General features: G+C 37.3%; 2 protein-coding genes across 3 annotated transcripts in view; one reads left to right on the top strand and one right to left on the bottom strand.

Annotated features, from left to right (window-relative positions):
- The window catches only part of LOC137265988 (DNA replication complex GINS protein SLD5-like), a 28,645-nt gene extending 21,893 nt beyond the window's left edge, over positions 1 to 6,752 (bottom strand). The window contains exons 1-4 of the mRNA XM_067801488.1: positions 6,538 to 6,752; positions 2,247 to 2,393; positions 1,135 to 1,188; positions 427 to 524 (exon numbers count right to left, since the gene is read on the bottom strand). Of these exons, the coding sequence (XP_067657589.1) occupies positions 427 to 524; positions 1,135 to 1,188; positions 2,247 to 2,393; positions 6,538 to 6,624 (386 nt within the window). The 5' untranslated portion in view covers positions 6,625 to 6,752. The remainder of the gene's footprint in view (positions 1 to 426; positions 525 to 1,134; positions 1,189 to 2,246; positions 2,394 to 6,537) is intronic.
- Positions 6,753 to 6,935: 183 nt separating this feature from the next.
- Positions 6,936 to 21,784, top strand: part of LOC137265979 (poly [ADP-ribose] polymerase tankyrase-1-like) — a 34,667-nt gene continuing 19,818 nt past the window's right edge. For both annotated transcript variants that reach the window (XM_067801468.1, XM_067801467.1), the window contains exons 1-7: positions 6,936 to 7,149; positions 17,023 to 17,247; positions 17,747 to 17,842; positions 18,380 to 18,492; positions 19,377 to 19,471; positions 20,080 to 20,146; positions 21,204 to 21,390. In XM_067801468.1, the coding sequence (XP_067657569.1) occupies positions 6,960 to 7,149; positions 17,023 to 17,247; positions 17,747 to 17,842; positions 18,380 to 18,492; positions 19,377 to 19,471; positions 20,080 to 20,146; positions 21,204 to 21,390 (973 nt within the window). In that variant the 5' untranslated portion in view covers positions 6,936 to 6,959. The remainder of the gene's footprint in view (positions 7,150 to 17,022; positions 17,248 to 17,746; positions 17,843 to 18,379; positions 18,493 to 19,376; positions 19,472 to 20,079; positions 20,147 to 21,203; positions 21,391 to 21,784) is intronic.

The raw sequence follows: 21,784 nt of genomic DNA, 5'->3' as shown, positions 1-21,784 counted from the left end.
GTTTGTTATATGATATTTCTGTTCACAAACAAGATGTCAGTTGCTTTATTGGAATGAGTTTTTCACCACTCAGCAATACCCTAGCTATGTATGGGGCCTTATTGGAGGGGCCATGCAATACATCTATGACTCCCTCCACAAAACACAGTCATGATGACTCCCAAACAATATACCACAGACGAGCAAACCTTAAGAACGAATGAATTGTACTTCCAATGAGTGAGTGAGTGAGAGAGTGAGTGAGTGAGTGAGTGACTTTGCAATACTTTAAGCAATATTCCAGCAATATCAAGGTGGGTTACATTGAATGAGCTTCAAAGACTGTAACCTTGTAGGGAATCGAAATGTTGGCCATCTGTACAAACTACTAAGCTACCCTGAAGTCCCTGACTTGACACCAGACAAATGCATTCACATTTTACCCACTCTTTTGCAAAAGCGTATTCGCCTGGCGACATCAAAGGACCGTCATCCTCATTTCTCTTAGCTTCAGCTTGCAGGACATATGCTGAGTGTTTCTCAATCTGCAACATCAGCAACAACACCACTGTATACAAGACTAGCTGCACGATTTTAGGGAGAAGCAGAATACCTTAACACAAGGAACAGATTTCATTGTTGAATTCACTGGACTAAAATGACATTAGTAAATTCAGGTGTAACCAGTGGTAGGAAAGCATGAAGTTTGTGAAATTCTAAATTGTTGGTCTCATTGTTTCCAGCATAAAGGAATGCCTTCAGGAAAAAATTGAAGCATGGTAAAAGTCTAAACATGATTGGGACTTAAACAACAAGAACCCCCCCACCCCCCCAAATCCTCCAGGACTCACCTTTTATCTATACGTTCACTGAATTTCATTACATTATGGAGTAATGATAACAAGATTCAGCTTGCTATTAGGACAAGGAATGTCAGGGTAATTATATCAAAAAGAGAGGAAATCAAACTTATAAACAAGACAAACAAAAGGGAAAAATACAAACACTGAATAATTTTATGTAATAATATATACCAAATTCTATTCCAATTTGAAAAACATGGCTCAGCATATGACCTTAAAAGATTTTAAATTTTGCCCCTAGAGATTCTACATTGTCTTATCTACCCACTCCTCTGAGTTTTATTAAAATTACCTTTTCCAATCTCAATCTCAAGTAACTGCTGAGCACATATCTGATTCTGTCAATCTGAAAAAAGAAGGAATCAAGCTGACAATGAAAAATATTAATTTGTTCTGAACAAAGCTGTAAACATGTTCAATGTACAGTGTGTGTGTGAATTTTAATATGTGTACACTGAGTGAATATTAACATGTTTCATGTACAGAGTGAATACTAATATGTTTCATGTACAGAGTGAATGTTTGTAAGTTTCATGTACAGAGTGAATATCAATACATTTCATGTGCAGAGTGAGTATTTATGTTCCATGTACAGAGAGTGAATATTAATGTTTTATGTACAGAGTGAATTCTTTTAACTTTCATGTACAGAGTGAATATTAATGTTTCATGTACAGAGTGAATATTTATAACTTTCATGTACAGAGTGAATATTAATACATTTCATGTACAGAGTGAGTATTTATATGTGTCACGTACAGAGAGTGAATAATAATATGTTTCATGAACAGAGTGAGTATTCATATGTTTCATGTTCTGAGAGTGACTATTAATGTGTTTAATGTACGATGAGACAGTGAATGAATGTAAATATGCTCAGTGTTAGCATTAACATGTTTAATAGGCAAGTGAGTGAACCTGAACATGTTTAATTTACGGTGAGCAAGTGAGTAAGATGTGAGGTGACATACAAATTATTATTTTCACCCAAGTCAAGATAAATGGACCCGTGAAGGTCCCGGGGTAGAAGAGGCCTTTAGCAACCATAAACCCATATGTTTGCCATAAAAGGCAACTATGCTTGTCATAAGAGGGATCGGGTGGTCAGACTCGCTGACTTGGTTGACACATGTCATCGGTTCCCAATTGCACAGATCAATGCTCATGTTGTTGGTCACTGGTTTGTCTGGTCAATTGTGTACAGATCACCACCATATAGCTGGAATATTGCTGAGTGCGGCATAAAACTAAACTCACTCACTCACTCATGGTGAATGTTTTTTCAGTGCTACGTCTACTTTAGAACAAAACAGTAATTGTTGAAAGGGAGATGTGACTGTCAGTGACTGTTTTATGATAGATGACAAAGGCCTTGTAAACGTACAGTGACATGTGATTTTTTACCTCCATTCTATGAATGCTGACTTTAAAATCTCCTTTCTTTGCTGATCTGATGTTCTCCTCCATAGCTGTGATCTGCTCCAACATGCAGTCTACAAGGTCAGTCTTTGCCTCCAGGAGGTCGGGGGAAAATTTCTCATCCAACCATGCCTGAAATATAATAATATGAGTGTGTGCAGCCAATCATGTTTGTTTGTTTTTTGTTAAACGCCAAGCTACAGCTGTGTCAGTTCTTTCTGTATGTAGTGCAGGAGCACCTTTATAATTCAGCACCACACTTCATGTGGAGGGTCATGTGAGAATATGTCAGACGCAAAGTCACGACCTTCACACTGTTAGCCTGACAGCTAACCTGATGAACAATGTCCATACTCTTACACAATGTGCAAATTTATCTAGTCTTAAATGAGACATAAAGGACGCTAAAAGATCTCCCGTGTAATATCATTCTTATTAGACAAGTTAATGATTTGATGCTAAATCTTTCATGAGGTTAATAAAAATGGTATTTCACAGAAACAAGTTTAGTATTCCCTATAATTCTCACCAAAACAAATTGATAAAAACTGTGGCCACACTGCCAACTGTGTGAGGACTCAGCATTCCGCAAATCAAGAAAGATGTAGTACCATTGTGGCAGCCACATAAGCATTGTGACGTCAAAACTGTGAATCATCATGATGTCATACATCTAGCAGTATTACATTAGTGTAATATTGCTGTAAATATATTACGCTACAAAGTCTTCCATGGGCGAGTAATAAGATATGGAAAAAATACAGAAAACGTTGACCACTACGGAGGTTACGTGTAAACATAAGTGTCCCGCGATTTTAATCTACAGACAACTGATGAACAGTCCCACGCTCGTTCAATTCTATCTACAATCTACAAGATACTGTATGTGGAACCAACCAATATAAGGCAAACTGAAAACTGCTGATGACATCAGGAGTCAGACATTGAATTCACAGTATGCATGAGTGACATGCTTTCAAAATAATTATTGGGTGATTTGACAGAAAAGAGTTACTAGGAACATTGTAAGGATAAATCATTAAATGTGGATTGCACTTAGGACTGAGGGAGACATGAGCATGTTTAGTGATGCCATGAGGGTGAGCTGTCCTTCGAATCATTGCTGAACACAAGCAGCATGTTCAAAGATGTATTCTACAGGTAGGCTGTAGTTTAGTCTAGACCTGACAATCCATTGCTTGATGTCATGAGAATCAATATAAGCAGCTGGGATACGATGACATGATTCATGTGTATGGGAAGCAGTGCTAACTGGATCTGTGTTAGTGAGTATGGTTTCACACTAGTCCTAGAAAAAATCCAGTAATATCATGGCTAGAGACACTGAAAATGGGCTTCAAGAAATGTACCTATGTGGGGAGGGTTATAGCTAAAATGGCACCAAATTTGTTTGGTGAAAATGGCATCACACTGGCAAAAATACTGATTTTTAATCTGAAATGGCACCATAGATAAAACAAAGTATGACAATGAGCTATATTTTTACTTCACTAAAAGGATTATGATAAGCTATATAAAACAACGTACATGAAAAAGAAAGTTCACTCTGTCCATTATGTGGTCAAAAGAAATCCTACGACAGCGCACACAAAAAGGAAAGGGAAATCTTCAGTTTGAGTGAGCATGCTTTTACACTGCTCTTAGCAACATTCCAGAAATGGGCTTCACTCATTGTACCTGTGCCGGAAAAAGGAAACGGGTCTTCGGTGTGACGAAAGACCACTTTACCACAAGGCTACCTTACTCATCATTTTGACAATTCTCACAGTACCATGATACCACAGACATGATGAGTCCATAGGTCACAGTCATCACAAGATACAGCATGCTGTTTTTTTAGGGCGGTCTTCTTGCATACAACAGAGTGAGGCACTGTGAAGAATCATATGGAACAGGATATTTGTGCATTTTAAATACAGTTCCATTTTTAAACACAGGTCTTCCTGTGGCAGCATGCATATGTCAGGCATAAATTCAAATCCAGGCGTATGGTTAAAATGGAATGCATATCTTAGATGTAGGTACAGTTATGCAAGGCCTACTACTCTATATTTACGCCACCTACTCAACAAGTATAAACCAGGCGTAGCCTGGTAATGGCGACAGTCATGTTCAGTTCTACAGAAACCATATTGTTACGAGAGTGTATTTCCTGTAAATTGTTGATTAAGTGATAATTGTTATTGGGGCACAACGTTTAGAGTTTTGAGCGACTGTCATTATGGGTCACATTTCGGATCATAACTGTTCAGTGCTTTTCGTATTTTGGCAGCAGGCTTCAAGGTAGAACATTAGAGTTACCTCCTTTTTAGTGTGTGTTTTGATTAGTTGTGGGTACTTCCAGGAGACTACAAGAAAATTCTATATTAATGGCGATGGTGGCATGTGCTTGAATATTGAAGAATCGGTGACTATGTATATAAAGGCTGGTTATTGTGTTGCAACACAGACACACAGATTAACTGGAGTACACAATCTGCCTGCCCTTGTCAACAATCTACCTACATGACTGCTGCCTGACCGTTCGCCGTGTTACATTCGGTTTAACTGTTGCTCATACTCAAATCAAAACTTGGGTGAGTTGATATTATATTTGTGACCCATCACTTTAGTTTGGACTCAGTTGCATTGTACATGAAACCTCTATTGTGTACCTTTGCATTTTGTTCTTGTTTGCTGAATACATATTACTGCAAATTTTAGACTTGTCTGTGTTATACTTTGCTGGTTTTGAGGGGATTTCTTATACCTTTTGTCACAGCAAATTATTAACCGCAACAGTGTACCTGGAGGTAGGTCAAACCCTTTGAAATATATGATGAGCTTGATCCGTACAAAAGAGTTAGATTCAGGAGAATTGACATTTTCAAACCATATGACATGTATTTTCAAACCTTATGACATGGGGTTTTTTGTGCAGCAGAATCCTTCCACTTCTTAATTTCATGTTGTTTATGCAAATCCTGGATTATACCAAATGATCTCGCATTGACCATATATCTTATTTTCCTCCAAATTACACCAGCTAGTTATATTGTTTGAAAGTTTGGAGCTGAGAAAATCCCTTGTCAGTAAAGTTTTCTTTGTTTTCTTTGACCTTCCATGATTACATCTGAAACAAATATGCTGCAAGGTTGTATTGTGCCTTATTCTCATGGTTTAAAAACACCCCCATCGTTGGCAACTGGGGCCTTGTAACACCTTTAGGAAAGAATTCTGCCCTCACACCCTCTTTTCAAGCAGTAAATTTCCACCAGGGGGGACTGTCCTTCCTCAGTAAAATATTCCAACACTGAACTGCTGAAATATGTTCACTGATTGTACTATAGGCCTACCTTTAGAAAGCAGCATCAGAAACTTTACAAACATGTCATAATACTCTTTTATGTAATTGTAGGTGATTAAGGGTTGGGCTGGTTTGGGTCCTCACAAGACGTTGTGGTGCTGTATTCTAAAGACGATCCATTTTATTATGCCTGTTCTAGTTTATTTAGGGTGAGGTATGCATGTCAGTTTTTAATTTTGATCATTTGATGGCGGTGTGTTATTATTATTTTATTATTGGATATTTATATAGCGCACATATCCATGCAACTATTGCTTGCTCAAGGCACTGGTATTTGTTTCCCTTGATTATTGGATGTCCATCTCAGCAGCACATCGTATCATCAATCTAAACTCCCTGGGGAGTATAAAACTCTCGCTGCCACTAGGTGCACCGAGTCTATTGTGGCTCTCTCATCCTAACGAGGTACCCAGTTCACAGCTGGGTGGACTGGGACACATAGTCACAGTACTTTGTCCCAGTTTACTGCACGTTGCTGTACCCACAAATAGGTGTATGCACGTATTCGTGTGGCCACCATCTGGTCATCTACCAACGGATTCTTGGGTTCGTTTAAGTGCACAGGGTTGTGTACTGCACACTAGGGGTTGTGACAACAAGGAAAGAGTCTGCACACAATGTTGAATCCAAGGTTTTTACACCCGGTCACAAGTGGGCTCGATCCCGACACCTCAACCTCGCTGGATCACTAGCCTGGCGCTTTAGCCAGCTCGCCCACCGCGCACCGTGTGTTGGGTGTGGGTGGGGGGAGGGGAAGGTGGGGGGAGGGGAAGCTTTTTTATTTGATCCCTTGCTTTAACCCATTCATCCGATGCCTTAATAACCAAGTGATACCATTCATAGATGTTTTACACCACCAGACACTGTGGGCAAATACTTATCGAAATCAGGACAAACTAAGGTCGATACCTCCTCTAACTTCTGAAGCACTTCAGCTGCTGTCATGGTTTCAACCTCTTCATCTTCCTCCAGAGAAAGTCCATCAAGTTCCGACATGTTTCAGTATTATCAATAATTCGGTATTAATATGTATATATATATAAAATAAAAGACACTACTTTCGTATAATGTAAACAACTTCACGATAAATTTCCCGCCATGACAGCTCCGTGATTACGCCCGTCAAAGACTTGTGAAAATAAATTTACAAACATCTATACCCTGATTCCTATATTGGTAGTCTGTATATTCTGCCATTGATTATCTTCGATTTATAATTCGAAAATAACGTTTACAACAAACAATCATTTATTTTTTAATCTCGCAGAAAATTCAAAATTAGTCTCGCAGATTCCCGTTGGATGAACGAGATGTTAGCAACTTAGTCCAAAATGGCGACTGGCCGTCGTCCTATTCTCCCAAATGAGCCTTCTTCTCCCTCTTCAAATGACGTTGGAAGGGAATTATTTGAAGCTTGTAGGAATGGTGACTTAAGCAAAGTTAAAAAATTAGTCAATTCTCACAACGTTAACTCCAAGGATACCGCTGGAAGGAAATCTACACCTCTTCATTTCGCTGCTGGTAAGGAAGTGTTTTCGGGCCTGCAGTCTGGTGTTTTCAGTTGTGCTCAAAACTGAGTAATGTTATCTGTAGATGTTGCTACTCCATTTTTCTTACATATTATTTCATGTCACATTCTATGAATTGGGTTTTCCTATTTGCAACAAACCTACATAAAAAGTACTTAAAGCAACATAAAGTGTCTGGCGTGACACCGACAGCTGGTTGAAGTAAGATCAATTAGTCATGATTTGCTGACAAGGCTCAAAGTTCGTCGAGGATTTTCAAGTCAAAATAACTGCTAGCCCAGGAAACTCTGGATATGCTGAATGTATGTTAAGTATATAGTAGTTTCCAACACATATTTGTGTATTTCTGGTTTGATTTTACCATAACCAACGATCAGCTGTTTCCCGCACGTTGGTGTGTAAACAATGAAACAAGGCCTCTTTTTCGTTCGCGTGTCATCACAGAGTATCTACAAATTAAGATTTTTCTAAGTGCCTTGGTAGGTTATGTAGAAATTCCGCTGAAGCATTACGAAATATTTCTGCCATTGGCACCATGATGATCTTTATCCAACGGGCCATTTTGATTGATAAGGACATACACCTGAACCGTAATATCAAATTACAAGTGTTATTGATGAACATTGCCTTGTTTTTATGATAAACAGTTTGTTGTTAAAACATTTTGGTTCTTTGGACATGCCAAATTCTAGTATATGTGAAAAGTGATGATTCTGTGATTGAGTAATGGACATTCATTTGCTGGGATTGGGAATCAGTCAATAGATTAACATGTAAGTAACAGCAATGATTGATCCTGATTCACTGGGAACCAAAAAGTTAAAACTTCACCCACCTCAGCATTGTACTCCATGTTCACTTGAAGAGATGAATGTATAAGGACAATCACAAATGTTGATATTTTACATTACTAATCATAGAGAGGCAGTATTTCAATAAGTGTCAGAAAGTGCAGTGGCCAGTATTGGATCTTTGTCTACCGTGTTAATTTCTTTTTTTTTTTTTATATTGTTGAACAACAGTGATTATCTTGAATACTTTAGAAAATTTGTAAACTTGTGTCATAATCTGATTTCTTTGGAAAAGTTATGTTTTGATATCTCATTTTTGTGGCTTATGTCATTGACCACAAAACACTAAAGGGATAGGACCCAAAAGATTCCATTGTCTTACATAGTTGACAAATGTTGTGAATTAACACAATATTCTTGTAAATTTCTGGAAGTATAATTTAGTGATCAGTTTGGGCATAAATCAAAATTGATGTCCAGCAGCATAGTGAATCACTGAATACAAGAATCTACTGTATTTGAGAGGCGATTTATCTGTTAGTGTCACTTCATTCTTGACCTGTCTATACATAATCCAGCATATTGAAGAAGCACATGCTGACTATGTAGACTGCATCAGTATCATTACAGAAGACACCAGAAATATTCTTTGCATCTTGTATCCATGTAGGCAGTTCAACTGGGCCTGTTGTTCTTTGGTATGAAAAGTGAATACTGAGTCAGGGTGTAGCCAAGCGGTTGATGCTGAATTCGCTCATGCCAAAGACTCTGATTCTATTCCCAACATGGGTAGAGTGTGTGAAGCCCATTTCTGCAGTGATATTTCTGAAATAGTGCAAAAAGCAGCATAAAACCATATTCACTTGCTTACTCACAACCGAGCACTACAACTAGTATTAGGCTATCCTACTGCTCATGATGAATTAGTACTCACTGACCATGTCTCTGTACCAGTGCCAGAATTATGGGTTTCAGGTAATAACTGTACTTTTAGTGCAGGTCAATTTCATAATCATAATGACAGCCAAATAACATGATCGGAATATACTAACACATATTGGTTACTACAGTTACTAGTTCTATGAATTGACCTGGTTTAGTTGTTTTAATTTCATGCTTAGTCCTATGTACACTTGTAGTCAGTTGTAATCAGATAAGTTCTTCTCTATAAAAATTCAGTAGTCAAGATTAATACTCTAAAATTGTGATTAATTAGAATAAAGAAAGCCAGGTATTTAATCCTGAAGTCCTTGTAAAGTAATGAAACAATATTATAAAATATGTTTTGTTCATTTGCAATTATCATAATAATATATCATTTATTTTGACACACAGCTATATTAATAAACATTGCTGTATCTCAGGTGGCACATTAAATATTCCAAGAACATGAAAGATTTGAGCACAAACATGATGATGTCTATTGCTCATCTGTAAATTGCCGTTTAAGTCATGCTTCCTCAAATCTAAATAATGCCAGTTTATCTCCTATGTGACCATTATATATAATCTATTGGCAGATCAGTTTGATAGATTGCTATGTGTTGAGACAGTGGCATGCTGATAGTTAAGATCCAGTTGCCATGGTTTCTTGGGCATTTGATTGATTACGTAATCTGCTCTGAACTTAGCAGATTGTCTTCTTTGTTCATCTCTTCAGCTTGGAATGTGACATAACCTCACGAAATGTCATTGCTTCAGTTAACATATTGTCAGTCATGTTTGTGATACACAAAGGAATAACAAACCCAACATAACTTTGTCAAAGATACTGCAAATAGCAGAATAAGTCCATGAATAAAATACACAAAAGATGTCAACATGTAGAACAAAATGCATACAGTATGCTAATTTATGACAGTTTGCTTACGTATGACAATGCAACATGTACCACAATGTTAGATGTTCTAGTCTATAGCTGTCACTTATTTGCACAGTCTGCAGGGACAGAAAGAAACCAAAAGTTAGGTTAGGTTGTTTAATGCTGCACGCCGGAATGTCACCGCTACATGGCGATGGTCTGTGAGTAATCAAGTCTGAACCAGACAATCCAGTAATCAACAGTATAATCATCACATCACTGCTCCTTGTCATGGGTGAGAGTAATCAAAAGATTCTGTTGGCCCAAGTAGGGATAAAAAAAATATGTTTGAAACCTCATCCCTGTATCTTTCCTTAGCATGAGCTGAACTGTCTGAGTAAGCAGGCTTCTTTTGATTTCCATACCTGTACAGTCAGGATGCTGTGTAAAATTTTAAGAAGTATTATCATGAGGTCATGATTAGATGTGTAAGAATGTGACGATATGATAGTACATTATGATTGATACTCGTCACCTGGCTGTGATACGACATTTATTCCAATAAAGTGCCTTATTTCATAAGTTGATTATCATCCTTCTTCAGTTGAATCACAATGCCCACAGAGCCAAGGCGGGATAATGTGGCTGAGAAGCATTAGCTTGTGGACACTCTGAAGATTCTCCTTTTTTTAAACAGAATCTGCATAAACTGGTTCTCGGGCAGTTACTGTTACTATTCAGATGCTTCTACATCAATTTAACTTGTATCATTCTATATGCAGATGTATTTTAAGGATAGGTTGTGTGAACAGATTAGTAGCTTAGTTAGTTAGCATGGTTAGTGTCTGTGTCCTTAAAGGGAGTTAAAGGACTGTAGACATATTGTCCTGAGAGGGTATTAAAGTCCCCAAACATTCAAAGTATGTTAAACCTTTCTACTGTTTTTAATGGTAGCACATGTGTATTTTGCTAACAACTGAAGGAATGGGGTAAATCTAGCTAAGACTGAGTCTTGTATGGAGATACAGTACAATATTTCGTCATTGTGCACCACTAGTCGTAATTGAATTGAGCAATACTGATTGTTTACAAGCTCTGCGCTGTATGTCATGGATTCTAAGAACCTGTCTGTTCAATATTTTATAGGTTGATATTTCTAAAATCATGTTACATATTGTTACATACATTGTATCATATGTGTTTTCTTATGTCTCGCTATGTACCTGGCATATGTAGCATATAGTTTCTAACTGTTATGATAAGGATCATTTGTGTATATTTATATAATGCTTTATATAACGCTGTACCTTTATGTTTATATTTGTAGTGTATAGAATATTGCCACTGATGGAATGGCATGCAATAAGTATCTTATCTTATATGTTAAACATAGCAAAGTGGGAGAAATGTACAAGTTGAAATATTCTGAATATGATTATGATGTGATGATTATTCAGGCTTGCTTTTGAGGTGATAGAGATTTGTGATTATTAACTGAATAATGGCCCTGTATCAAATAATTATTGATTAATTAACTTTGTGCATAAATTCCTCTTGAAATAACATTCTGAACATAATTTACTTGTAGCAAACAAATACAGACATGACTTTGTGTATGAATTTATATTTATGCCATGGTGATAGTTCATGAAAGATATTATTGATATTATTGATTGTTCATATTTTGTCTGGACAGTGTTTCTGATTATTGATCTCTTTAGTCAGCTCAACTAATCATGGTAATGAACCACACCTGATTGAAATTTGTTTACTCTTATTTTGTTCCAAGTGGTCAAAATTTAAACACAGAGTATCATTTCTCAATCCTTGTTTGTTTATGCCAGAGTGTATTGCCCTTTGAGATGGGGTCACATCTGATATGTGTTTGTGGAGAGGCGCTGCTGTTGAGGGACAGGGCCACCTAGAAAAGCATGTGTGTCAGAAGTCACTGATCTGCTGTCTGTGTCTGTCAACTGTCAACCTTCACCCTCCTCATTCACTGTCACAGCCCCTCCCCTGGGTCACCCTGGAGGGGTCAGGTCATTAGGTCAAACTTTGACATCAGGTCAACAATGTGGCTATCCATCTTTGCTTTAGCTGATCAGTAAGCCTGAGGCGGAAGATGCTGCATGTTGCCTCAGGTTTAGACAATCACATAGTCTAGACTTCATTAGGGACTCTAAGATTCATATGTGTGAATTGGGAACCTTACAATAACCATTCTTTCCAGACAGACACCTGAGTGGTCTGTTTACATGTTTAATTAGAGAACATGTTTTGTTCAACAGAGTGGTTCTTATACTGTTTGAAATATTTACAATCATGTCGTGTTGTTACTACCGGAAATACTATGTGTTTTAAGTCTTGTCGGGGTCACTCTCTTTGACTAATGACATGAACGATCTCGAGCGATCTTATTGGTCCACTGAACGGAAGTAATTTTTCCAGAACAAGTTCATTACATTCTCGGTAAATTTACATTTTTTTTTTTTTTGTTGAAGGCTCATTAGGTGTCAAATTCATAGTTCATCCAAGAGTTTTCGCTCACAAACCATGCCGTCTTGTTTACTGATACTATAAATACTTCCAATGAGATTGCTGAGGGACTGTGAGTACGGGCTAACGTCACCCAAGAGGTGTTTTGGTTTGATTTTCGAGTTTTAGGACATATTAAAGTTAATTAAATGGGTGTTATGTCGTGGAAATCATACAGGATGTGTGGGGAAATGTATAATTGAGAGGTACATGTGCATGGTTTTGAATGTCACAGAATTCTTAGTGTACATTTCAGTCTGAAATCGGAACGAGTTGACGTCGGCACGACAATGCAATATGGCAGCTGCTGCTCCATTACTCTGTTAATATATATGACGTGAGTGTAGATCAATGGTCTATGTTTAACCTACAGTGCGATATCGGGTTCCTGTGTAAATTTCACAGATCCTTTTTAAAAACAAACAATATGATGTACAGATAGTTGAAGGAACATTAGCTGTAGACTAAATCACAAGAAATTCAGTGTTCTTTGAAATCTTTAAAAACGGATACATCTTAACATGACTGAAGACTTTAGAAGCAAATCAGATAAGTATTTCGGGTTCTTAATGCAGAGTATAATGTAAAATATATGCCAGTCTCTTAAATAATTTATGACTTGTATATAAGTACACACACACTTCAGGTGACCGAGGAAGTGCATCCAGTAGATGAAGAGTATTGGTTTCAGCTGCTGACATTATTACAAGTAATTTAATATCTAATATGAGGTAGAACTGAAGCAAAGCTCTTTCATCCATTGATTCAGACCTAATTTCATTGTGATTACTTGCATGAAATTTGGTTAATCTTCCTTTTTTGAAGTAGAATTTTTTCAGTCAGTAGGATGTTAATTTTGGAGAGCTAGAATTTTGTGAGATTCATCCTACTTGAAACCAAAACTGTAATGTAAAGTTTTAACTTAATTTTGAATGGTTATATTGATAGGGAACACATTGTCATACTGTAGGTATATGTCCATTCAGCACTATGTCTTCTGCAAACATGTAGGAGAACCTGGGGTCATATGTTTTTGATATAGCAAGAAATGGAAATTATTGGTTAATATAGAGGTACAGTGAATGTAATCATATCTATTGCTGAAATATACCTAAATATACATTCATTAAACTAGAAAAGGTGTAAAAAAAAATCAATAAACTTATTTCAGTGTTGGAGTATTACACTGGGAAATGGCTTCTCCTAGAGGAAATATGCCAAATGAAAGGAGGGGTTTTCGAGCTGAACTCTTTCCTCATTTATTATCCATAAATTCTGATTTGTAATACAATCTGTTGTATGGATATCAAAGTGGTAGTGGTAGTGGCAGTAGTTTTGATAATCAGTCATAGCTGAAGCAAATATATCCAAGAAAGCCGATACAAGTCTAGAGAATGTGGCAGTTCTAGATTTTAAGTCTCATGGCTCCTTTTCATTATATTATTTTGTTTTTACTATGAGCTTTTTCCTGTAAAATATATTTATTTCAAGGAGTAGTTGTTAGTCTTTCATTTCGACAGTGATGTCATGATCATGCTTCTCATTCTTTGATTGACGTTCGAAAACAAGTTATTATCAATGTTTATTTCTTGTGGTCATATAACAAGCCTTCCTAATCTTTTTCTCTATCAGAACTTGTTTGAAATGTTAAGCCAAACCTTACAATGAAAACGGTTATTTTAATTATTCATTAGTCCAGTAAAAAGCAAGCCCTATCAGGCATATATCACTGGTCTCAGATAACCCCAATAAATTGTCCATGTCAACAGGTCATGCTGCCAGTCATAAATAACAATTATAACTATAGCCCAGCTGTGACAGTTGACCACTAGTGACTAATACTAGTGGTCAGTTTAGTAGTATTGACCACCTGCCAGGGGTGTCAACAGTCCCTTGGGATTACACACAATCTCTTGCTCTGCTCTGATGAGATTTCAATAGATAATTCTTTTGACATGTGTTGAATGCTGCACACAGTGAAAGGGGAGCCTGGGTCACACTCCCATTGGCTGAAACAGCAAGCTGCTTACATCTGATTGGTTAGCCTCATTATGACACTTGCCACTCAATAGCCTCAAGTGAAGTTGATGGGGGTGTTTAGAGGTAATCACATGGCTCTGGCTGGGAATATCCCATCCACACCCTTGCTGTTCAAACAATTTTGATTGAGACTTTGTGTCTGAAGTGTCACCTCATTAAGTGCAAAATGTCTGGACAACACATTGAAACTAATAGCCTGATTGCATCTGAATGAATGCTCCACTACCTGTAAATGCCACTTGAATTACATAAAAAACATGTGTTCTGGTAATCCTATCAATCTCTTTAGCCTCATCTGTCATCTCCTTAAGTGGAAATTTTGACACTTTATTGTAGATGAATAAAACATTCTGATTCTGTCTCATGTACATCACAAGCACCTGAGTCTTGCTGGCTGCAGAAGGATATTTGAGCTATTACTTGCATGGCCATTTTGTTTAATCGTTCATATGGCTCAGGTAGTGATGCTTGAATGTAGAAAAACAAGGCAAAAACGTCATACTTCTTCACGCCATTGTGAACATCGTATGATTCACACAGGTAATTACATCTTCTGAATCTGTTAAAATTTTTTGTGAAGTGTTTAAACGTTCCAAGGTATTTGTTTCCAGGCAACCACCTCCTATTACTATGCCATAATGTTCCAATTAGTTGGGATACGTATTAAATGTTTGTACAGAAGGTAACGTTTTGTAGGGTTACCATTGAAACATTTCTGACAAAGTACAGGTGATAATTCAGATTCAGTGTGCAAACTTTCCTCAAGGAACTTTCACCTAAACCGTGTCAAGTACATTGCATGAGCACCAACTACTTTAATAGAGAAGCAGTGGGGTAGTCTAGTGGTTAAAACCTGCTCTTTTAACAGTGAAGACCTAGGTTTGATTTCCCTCATCGGTACAATGTGTGAAGCCCATTCTGGTTTTCCCACTACTGTGATTTTGCTGGAATTTTGCTAACAGCTGACTCAGCATTTACTCATAATTAAATAGATTATTGTTTTCATCATCATCAGCAGCATCAACATCAGTATCTCCTTAATTGTAAAATTGATTCCTTGTAGCTTTCTGTCTGTCAGTGACCTAAGTTTCTTTAAAAAATGCCTTTATCATGCTATGGCTCAGCAGATCCTCAATATCTCCAGGAATATGTACCAATAAGTCTCCACTATACTGTGGCGGGATGATTTTATTACCTCCCTTTGCTGGCTGTGCATTCACACAGTAGCCAGTCAGATAAGCTGCTGTTACAACTGAGCTTGCCAGTGTCAACAAAACGGTCGCAACTGTGAAGAATTGTTTGCAGTCAGACTCAGACTTTGGGGAAATCATACAGACAAATTGTCATGTTTGAAACTTTATAAAAATATATGCAAGAATTCCTTCTATCTCTTGTGTTTCTAAGTTTAACCACTTAGATGATTTAAAAAGCAAAGGTGAGTTGTGATTGGTAAGCTCAACGTACTGAGCAGATATCAATGATGTTAGTGATGCTGTATGGGCCCCACGCAGGCATGTGCCAGTAATCTCTCCAGTTACCAATCAATGAATATAAACGATGAAGATGTGATATGGTTTATGTCGGATAATTGAGCATACTGTTTCCACTTTGTATAATCTAGCATGCAGGTCAACATTTAGCTTTAAGAGAGAGATAGCTGAACATCCGTTATCAGTCACTGCTAAATGTAAGCCTGTGGGATTTCTGACGAGCAGGAGTGAAATGTTGGTATGTCTGAAAATTATGCGTGATGGCAAATAATGGAACAGTTTTAAGTCCTGTGGAATATTTTATATCCTTTGACATTTAGTTTGACTCCCATGTCATGTATGAAATATTGCACAACTCATCTGAATATGGGTTCAAATTTCTTGTTACGATTTGAGATCAAATATCACTTTATCAGTTATTTTTTGTTACTGGTTTGTTTATATTGGTATAAGATTGCAAACTGTTGATTGCAGACAGGCTGGCAAGGAAAAAATTGTTACAGTGTTGATGTTTTCATAATCATGTGGAATTTGCAAGGTTGGTCAAAGGGTACAAACACATGTTTAGTGAATGTAAAAACTCACATAACCAATTATTTCTGTGAGTGAAGAAGTATGTTTGTTATGTGTATTATGGGTCAAGCTTTTGTAAGTTGTTAGAAGGTGTTAGATTTATAGAGCATACTAAATGACCTTCCATGTAATACCATTTTTGTTAAAAATAGCAAAAGTGAGCCTGATACTAAATGATTAAATCTCTAACGAGGTTAATAAAAATGGTATTTCATGGAAGTGAGTTTAGTGTTCTGTTTATTACTTACTAACATAAATTGACAGAAACTGTGGCGAAATTGCCTACAGTGTGAGGACTCTCGGCTTTCCGCGAGTCAAGCAAGGCCTAGTAAAATTACGAAAGCGACATTAGCATTGTGACGTCACAACATTAAACCATTTTGACGTTATACATCAAGCGGTATTACACTAGTGTAATATCGCCGTAAAAATATTACACTGCAGTTTCTTCAACGGGCGAGTAATAAAGCCTAAATATGTATCACCAACATGATATTTTGTACCAGAGTTACCCAAATGGTGTATGTGTTAGCTCATCATGCTGATGACCCAGTATGATACCATAAAGATTCAGATACCTAGATTCAGTGTTGCCTTTGTGTAAAATCATCACACTGTTCTGTTCACTATTGCAGGCTTTGGGAGGAAGGATGTTGTAGAGCACCTGCTGGACTGTGGTGCTAATGTCCATGCGAAGGATGATGGGGGTCTCATACCACTGCACAACGCCTGCTCTTTCGGCCATGCGGAAGTGGTGCAGTTGCTGCTGAGACAAGGGGCGGACCCCAATGCCCGAGACAACTGGAACTACACTCCGCTCCATGAGGCGGCCATTAAGGGAAAGCTGGATGTCTGTATTGGTAAGGCAGGATTGCTGTTTCTAATTTGTGAAAATATAAATCCCAGGAACAGCATTTTCCCATACATTTCTCTTTCAGAATGTTGATCACAAGTGATAAATAGTGCACAAAACTTCTTTCTGTATATTTTGAGTTGCTGAGGAACCAAATCACTATAGCATTCTCTCATCATATATAAGTAACCTGTAAAGATCTGGGTTAGAATTTTTCCCATTTGCATAGGTCAATGTCAGTCACTAGATTTTCTGGTCTAGGATCAATTATTTAGAAATCTCTGCTGTATAGGTGGGATATTGCTGTTTGCTGTGATAAACAACAAGCACACAAACATTATGGCCAGGTTATATTCCCCTCATATGTACAGTGTGCAGTGTTTAATGTTGTGATTCTGGGGGAATATCGGCCAAGACCATACTCAACATTTTTTATTGATCCAATATTAATGTTTATGATTGACATGATTGTTCTGTTGTAACCATGGTGGCATGTTTTCTGTCAGTTTTACTACAACATGGAGCTGACCCAAATATCCGAAATACTGATGGGAAAACGGCTCTCGATCTCTCCGACCCCACAGCTAAGACAGTTCTTACAGGTATTTTTATAGTTGATCTTATCAAAACAGGTGCCATTTGTTCAAGAAAATTATTACTTTGTTTCCTGATTGAGCTATCATGGCAAAGAAAAACTGTTCTTGTACATAAAATTCCTTTTCATTCTGGTGAGGTTTCTTTACAGCAATTGAAAAACAGTGAAACTATGGAATCATCGCGAAAACCATCAGCTAAATCTTTAGAATTAGAATTAACATAAACTTTAAGGTTATGATTAAGAAACATTATGGCTGTAAAGCTTGACACTAATGCCTTATCTTTTTAGGTACACAAAGATATACATACTTAACTCCTTTTGATAGCAAAATCTCTTTCCATGATACTCAAATGTTGTTCTATTAACTACTTAAGCAGTGACGTGTAATTATCCCTTTTCAAATGACTAGTATGCATGAATACAGTCAGCCTTGGAAAGCTGGTTTCTTGGACTCTTTGCATCCAGGATTAGCATGTGAGTAGTTTTTGATGACAAGGAAGCTTTCAGTCAACCACTTAGTGATACTATCCTATTTTTCCAGGGGAATACAAGAAAGATGAGCTCTTGGAGGCGGCACGCAGCGGCAATGAGGAGAAGCTCATGTCACTGTTAACTCCTCTCAATGTCAACTGTCATGCCAGCGATGGAAGGAAGGTAGGTCACTGGGGATGTAAACAGATTTGGGCATGGTGATCAGGGGATTATAATGTATGCATGTTATTTAAGGTAAAGACTTCAAGAGGCAAATGGATACTTTTGTCACTTTTGTGAACACAGGAGCTTGTAAGTTTAGGATGTTCCAATATAGCAGAAAAGAAATGCCAAACTAAAACTGAAGAATGACTTGGAAAATTTGTGTAAGTTGTTGGCATGTACCACATAATAGGTCAGTTGTAATTTCTGTAATGGCTTATCAGGGGTGGAAATAATTGTAAAACTGCTAGTGTACTTCGGTACAGTGGCACATGTAAAATCACTGACACACGGATAATTTTTCCACTTTTCTGGCTGATTTTCTTCTTCATTTTTTAAATAAACAACATGATTAACATTGGCAAGTCGACTGGACACCAGTGCAGTGAGTTATGCAAATTTGTTAAACTTACGAAAAGAAACATTGTGGACTGGGATGTGGGGTAGTAGATTATTACCACCAGTGGTTTATGTAGAATTGGGTTGGTAGCACCAGAAACCTAAGATCATTGTTACAAATCATAGTTAGCCTGGTTATATTTCGTGGCAACACTAAATTTATGCTTGTATTTTTTCGCCCAAGGGTTAATTTTCCAGACATGCAGGGCTTCAGACTTCAGACTGACATGTGCCCACAACACACATGACATTGTATCCCAGTTACGTAACATGATGATTATACTGTTGATCACTGGACTGTCTGATCCAGACTCGATTATATACAGACTGCTGCTATGTACCTGGAATATTGCTAAGTGCGGCGTTAAACAACTACGATCATACTGAATGCTGTATTGCAGCATTAAACAAGATTCACTTGTTCATTGTAACCATTTTGTCCACAGTCCACGCCACTCCATCTAGCAGCTGGCTACAATCGAACCAGGATAGTGCAGCTGCTCCTTCAGCATGGAGCTGATGTGCATGCCAAAGACAAGGGGTAGGTACCACGATTACAGACAAATTATTCATTTTTTACATGCCTGTATGACTGGACTTCTGCTAAAAGTGGTGTAAAAGTAAACTCATTCACTGGCTCACCTGTTTGAATTCTTGAGAGGCTTTAGATGTTGGTGAATATAATCTAATTATCTGTATATCACTCTGCCGTGTACACATCTATTAACTGGCTTTCCCTTATCCCTGTTATTATTGTTTTTATAACTGCATTTGATATGTCCTCTGTGATTTGTTTGTATCTACATGTACTGTGATTTGAGAAAGTCAGGTGTCACAAATGTCATCTTCTTGGTTTGTTTATGTTTGTTGTGCTAGAAACCGGTTTTTGCTGCTCTATTGTTGAAATATTGCTGAACACCATCTGAAGCTGAACACCTTCTGAAGAAACAAAAGCAGTTGTTGTTTGACTGTGTTCTCAGATATATCTCTTGTCGAAAGTTTTTATCTCTTGAGGTCTTTTTGGCGACTTTAACATTTTGAAAACATTTTAACAAGTATATTTATCCCAATTACTGTCCTATTTGAATGTTGCATTAACTAAGACACTTGTTCCACGAGCTATGAACATCTGTTATTTCTGGATTTCAGTGGCCTTGTCCCTTTGCACAATGCCTGTTCCTATGGTCATTTTGAGGTCACAGAGATGCTGTTGAAGGTGAGTGTGTTAGCTGTTGTATTGTGGGAAGATGTAGGTGCAAATGTTGCACCATTTTTCTTAATTGGAATTTCTTAATCTTGATTGGACAAAGGTTTTGGTAATGCATGTATAAAGAACATCACTTATTTTCTTATAGCAAACTGACATGCAGTGTTGTCAGCTTCTGTACCGAACAGCAAAAGAAACACAAGTTTCGAAAAAATGAAATCTCATCAAAGTAAGCATTCATGTTCTTTTCTTCAAGTTATAAACATGACAAAAAGTCAGAGTTGTGTTTCCTTTGCTGTTCAGTATCTACTGAAGTGATTAAGGACAATTTGTTAATTATCAGTTTGCTCATTTAAATTACGACCTTCACTTGATACAGATTATTGAATAACTGATCAGTGCATTACTAAGAAAGAAAAGAATTGTTGAAGCAACCATGGTAGTTTATTTGTTGTAAATCGATATGAACTCACACGTGTCAAAAGGATGCTCAAAGCATATGATCTAAACAAATGGTTGTCAGACTTTCATACATATCTATGACATGATAGTTGATTGCCCAGTGTGGGGGCTCAGATCCTGAATGGAACCCTAACAGTCCTTGAATCTGCACTTAACAGAAAACGTAATCCTGAATTAAACAATATTTTTTATGAGTTATATTTAATACATATAAAAATAAAATATAAGCCACTTAGACTAATATACTTGCCACATGTAGATCAGAAACATCCAAACTGCTACAAATTTAAGTCCCTCTAATCAACAAATAATTAGACACTTTTAAGGAAATTATGTAAATATATCTTTCATGCTTATAAAATCAGAGAAATCAAACTCAAGATTTGTCCATTCTAGACATTTACAAAGGTGAGTATATATGTTTATATTCAATATTATAAGAATCTGCACAAATAACACATGTATTATTATGTAGGCCCTGCATGTATACTTGTAAACAAATACATGTATGCTGTATATGAGCCTGGGGCCTGCATTTGGAATAAAGTACTTGACGATTTTTTATGACCTGAAGCTGAATTGGTGCAACCCGATGTGGTTACAGGCTGGTGCCAGTGTCAATGCCATGGACTTATGGCAGTTCACGCCACTCCATGAAGCGGCATCCAAGTCACGTGTAGAAGTGTGCTCGCTGCTCCTGTCTCATGGAGCAGACCCAACCCTCGTCAACTGTCATTCCAAGAGTGCATTGGACGTGGCCCCCACTCGGGAGCTGCAAGAGAGACTACAGTGTGAGTACAAAGAGGAAAGTTTAACAAGACCATTAAGGTCTGCTATCAAATGCTTTAGATTCCAAGCCATTGCAGGAATTTATATGTTGCAGAATTGTACATCCACACAAACATGTAGGAATCGAAAATAAAGTTCAAAACACAACAATATTCACTGTACTGTGTTCTCATCAAAAATATAAATATATTAGGTAAATATGAATGTTAATACATCTCACAGTTTGTTTCATTAATTTACAGGAACCATGATAATAGTCATTTTGGGGGCTCCAGATTCCTAGATTTGTAATGGACTGTAACACCTTTCATTACTGTGTTTTTCCGACGCAAAAGCTGTTTATTAATTCTAAGGTTATCTTTTACCTTAAAAACTTTTACCTACATTTATGGTTTG

Source organism: Haliotis asinina, chromosome 15 (assembly GCF_037392515.1).
Source record: "Haliotis asinina isolate JCU_RB_2024 chromosome 15, JCU_Hal_asi_v2, whole genome shotgun sequence".
NCBI lineage: Eukaryota > Metazoa > Mollusca > Gastropoda > Lepetellida > Haliotidae > Haliotis > Haliotis asinina.
The sequence above is the reverse complement of the archived record's forward strand: the minus strand, read 5'-3'. Positions and strand labels throughout refer to the sequence as shown.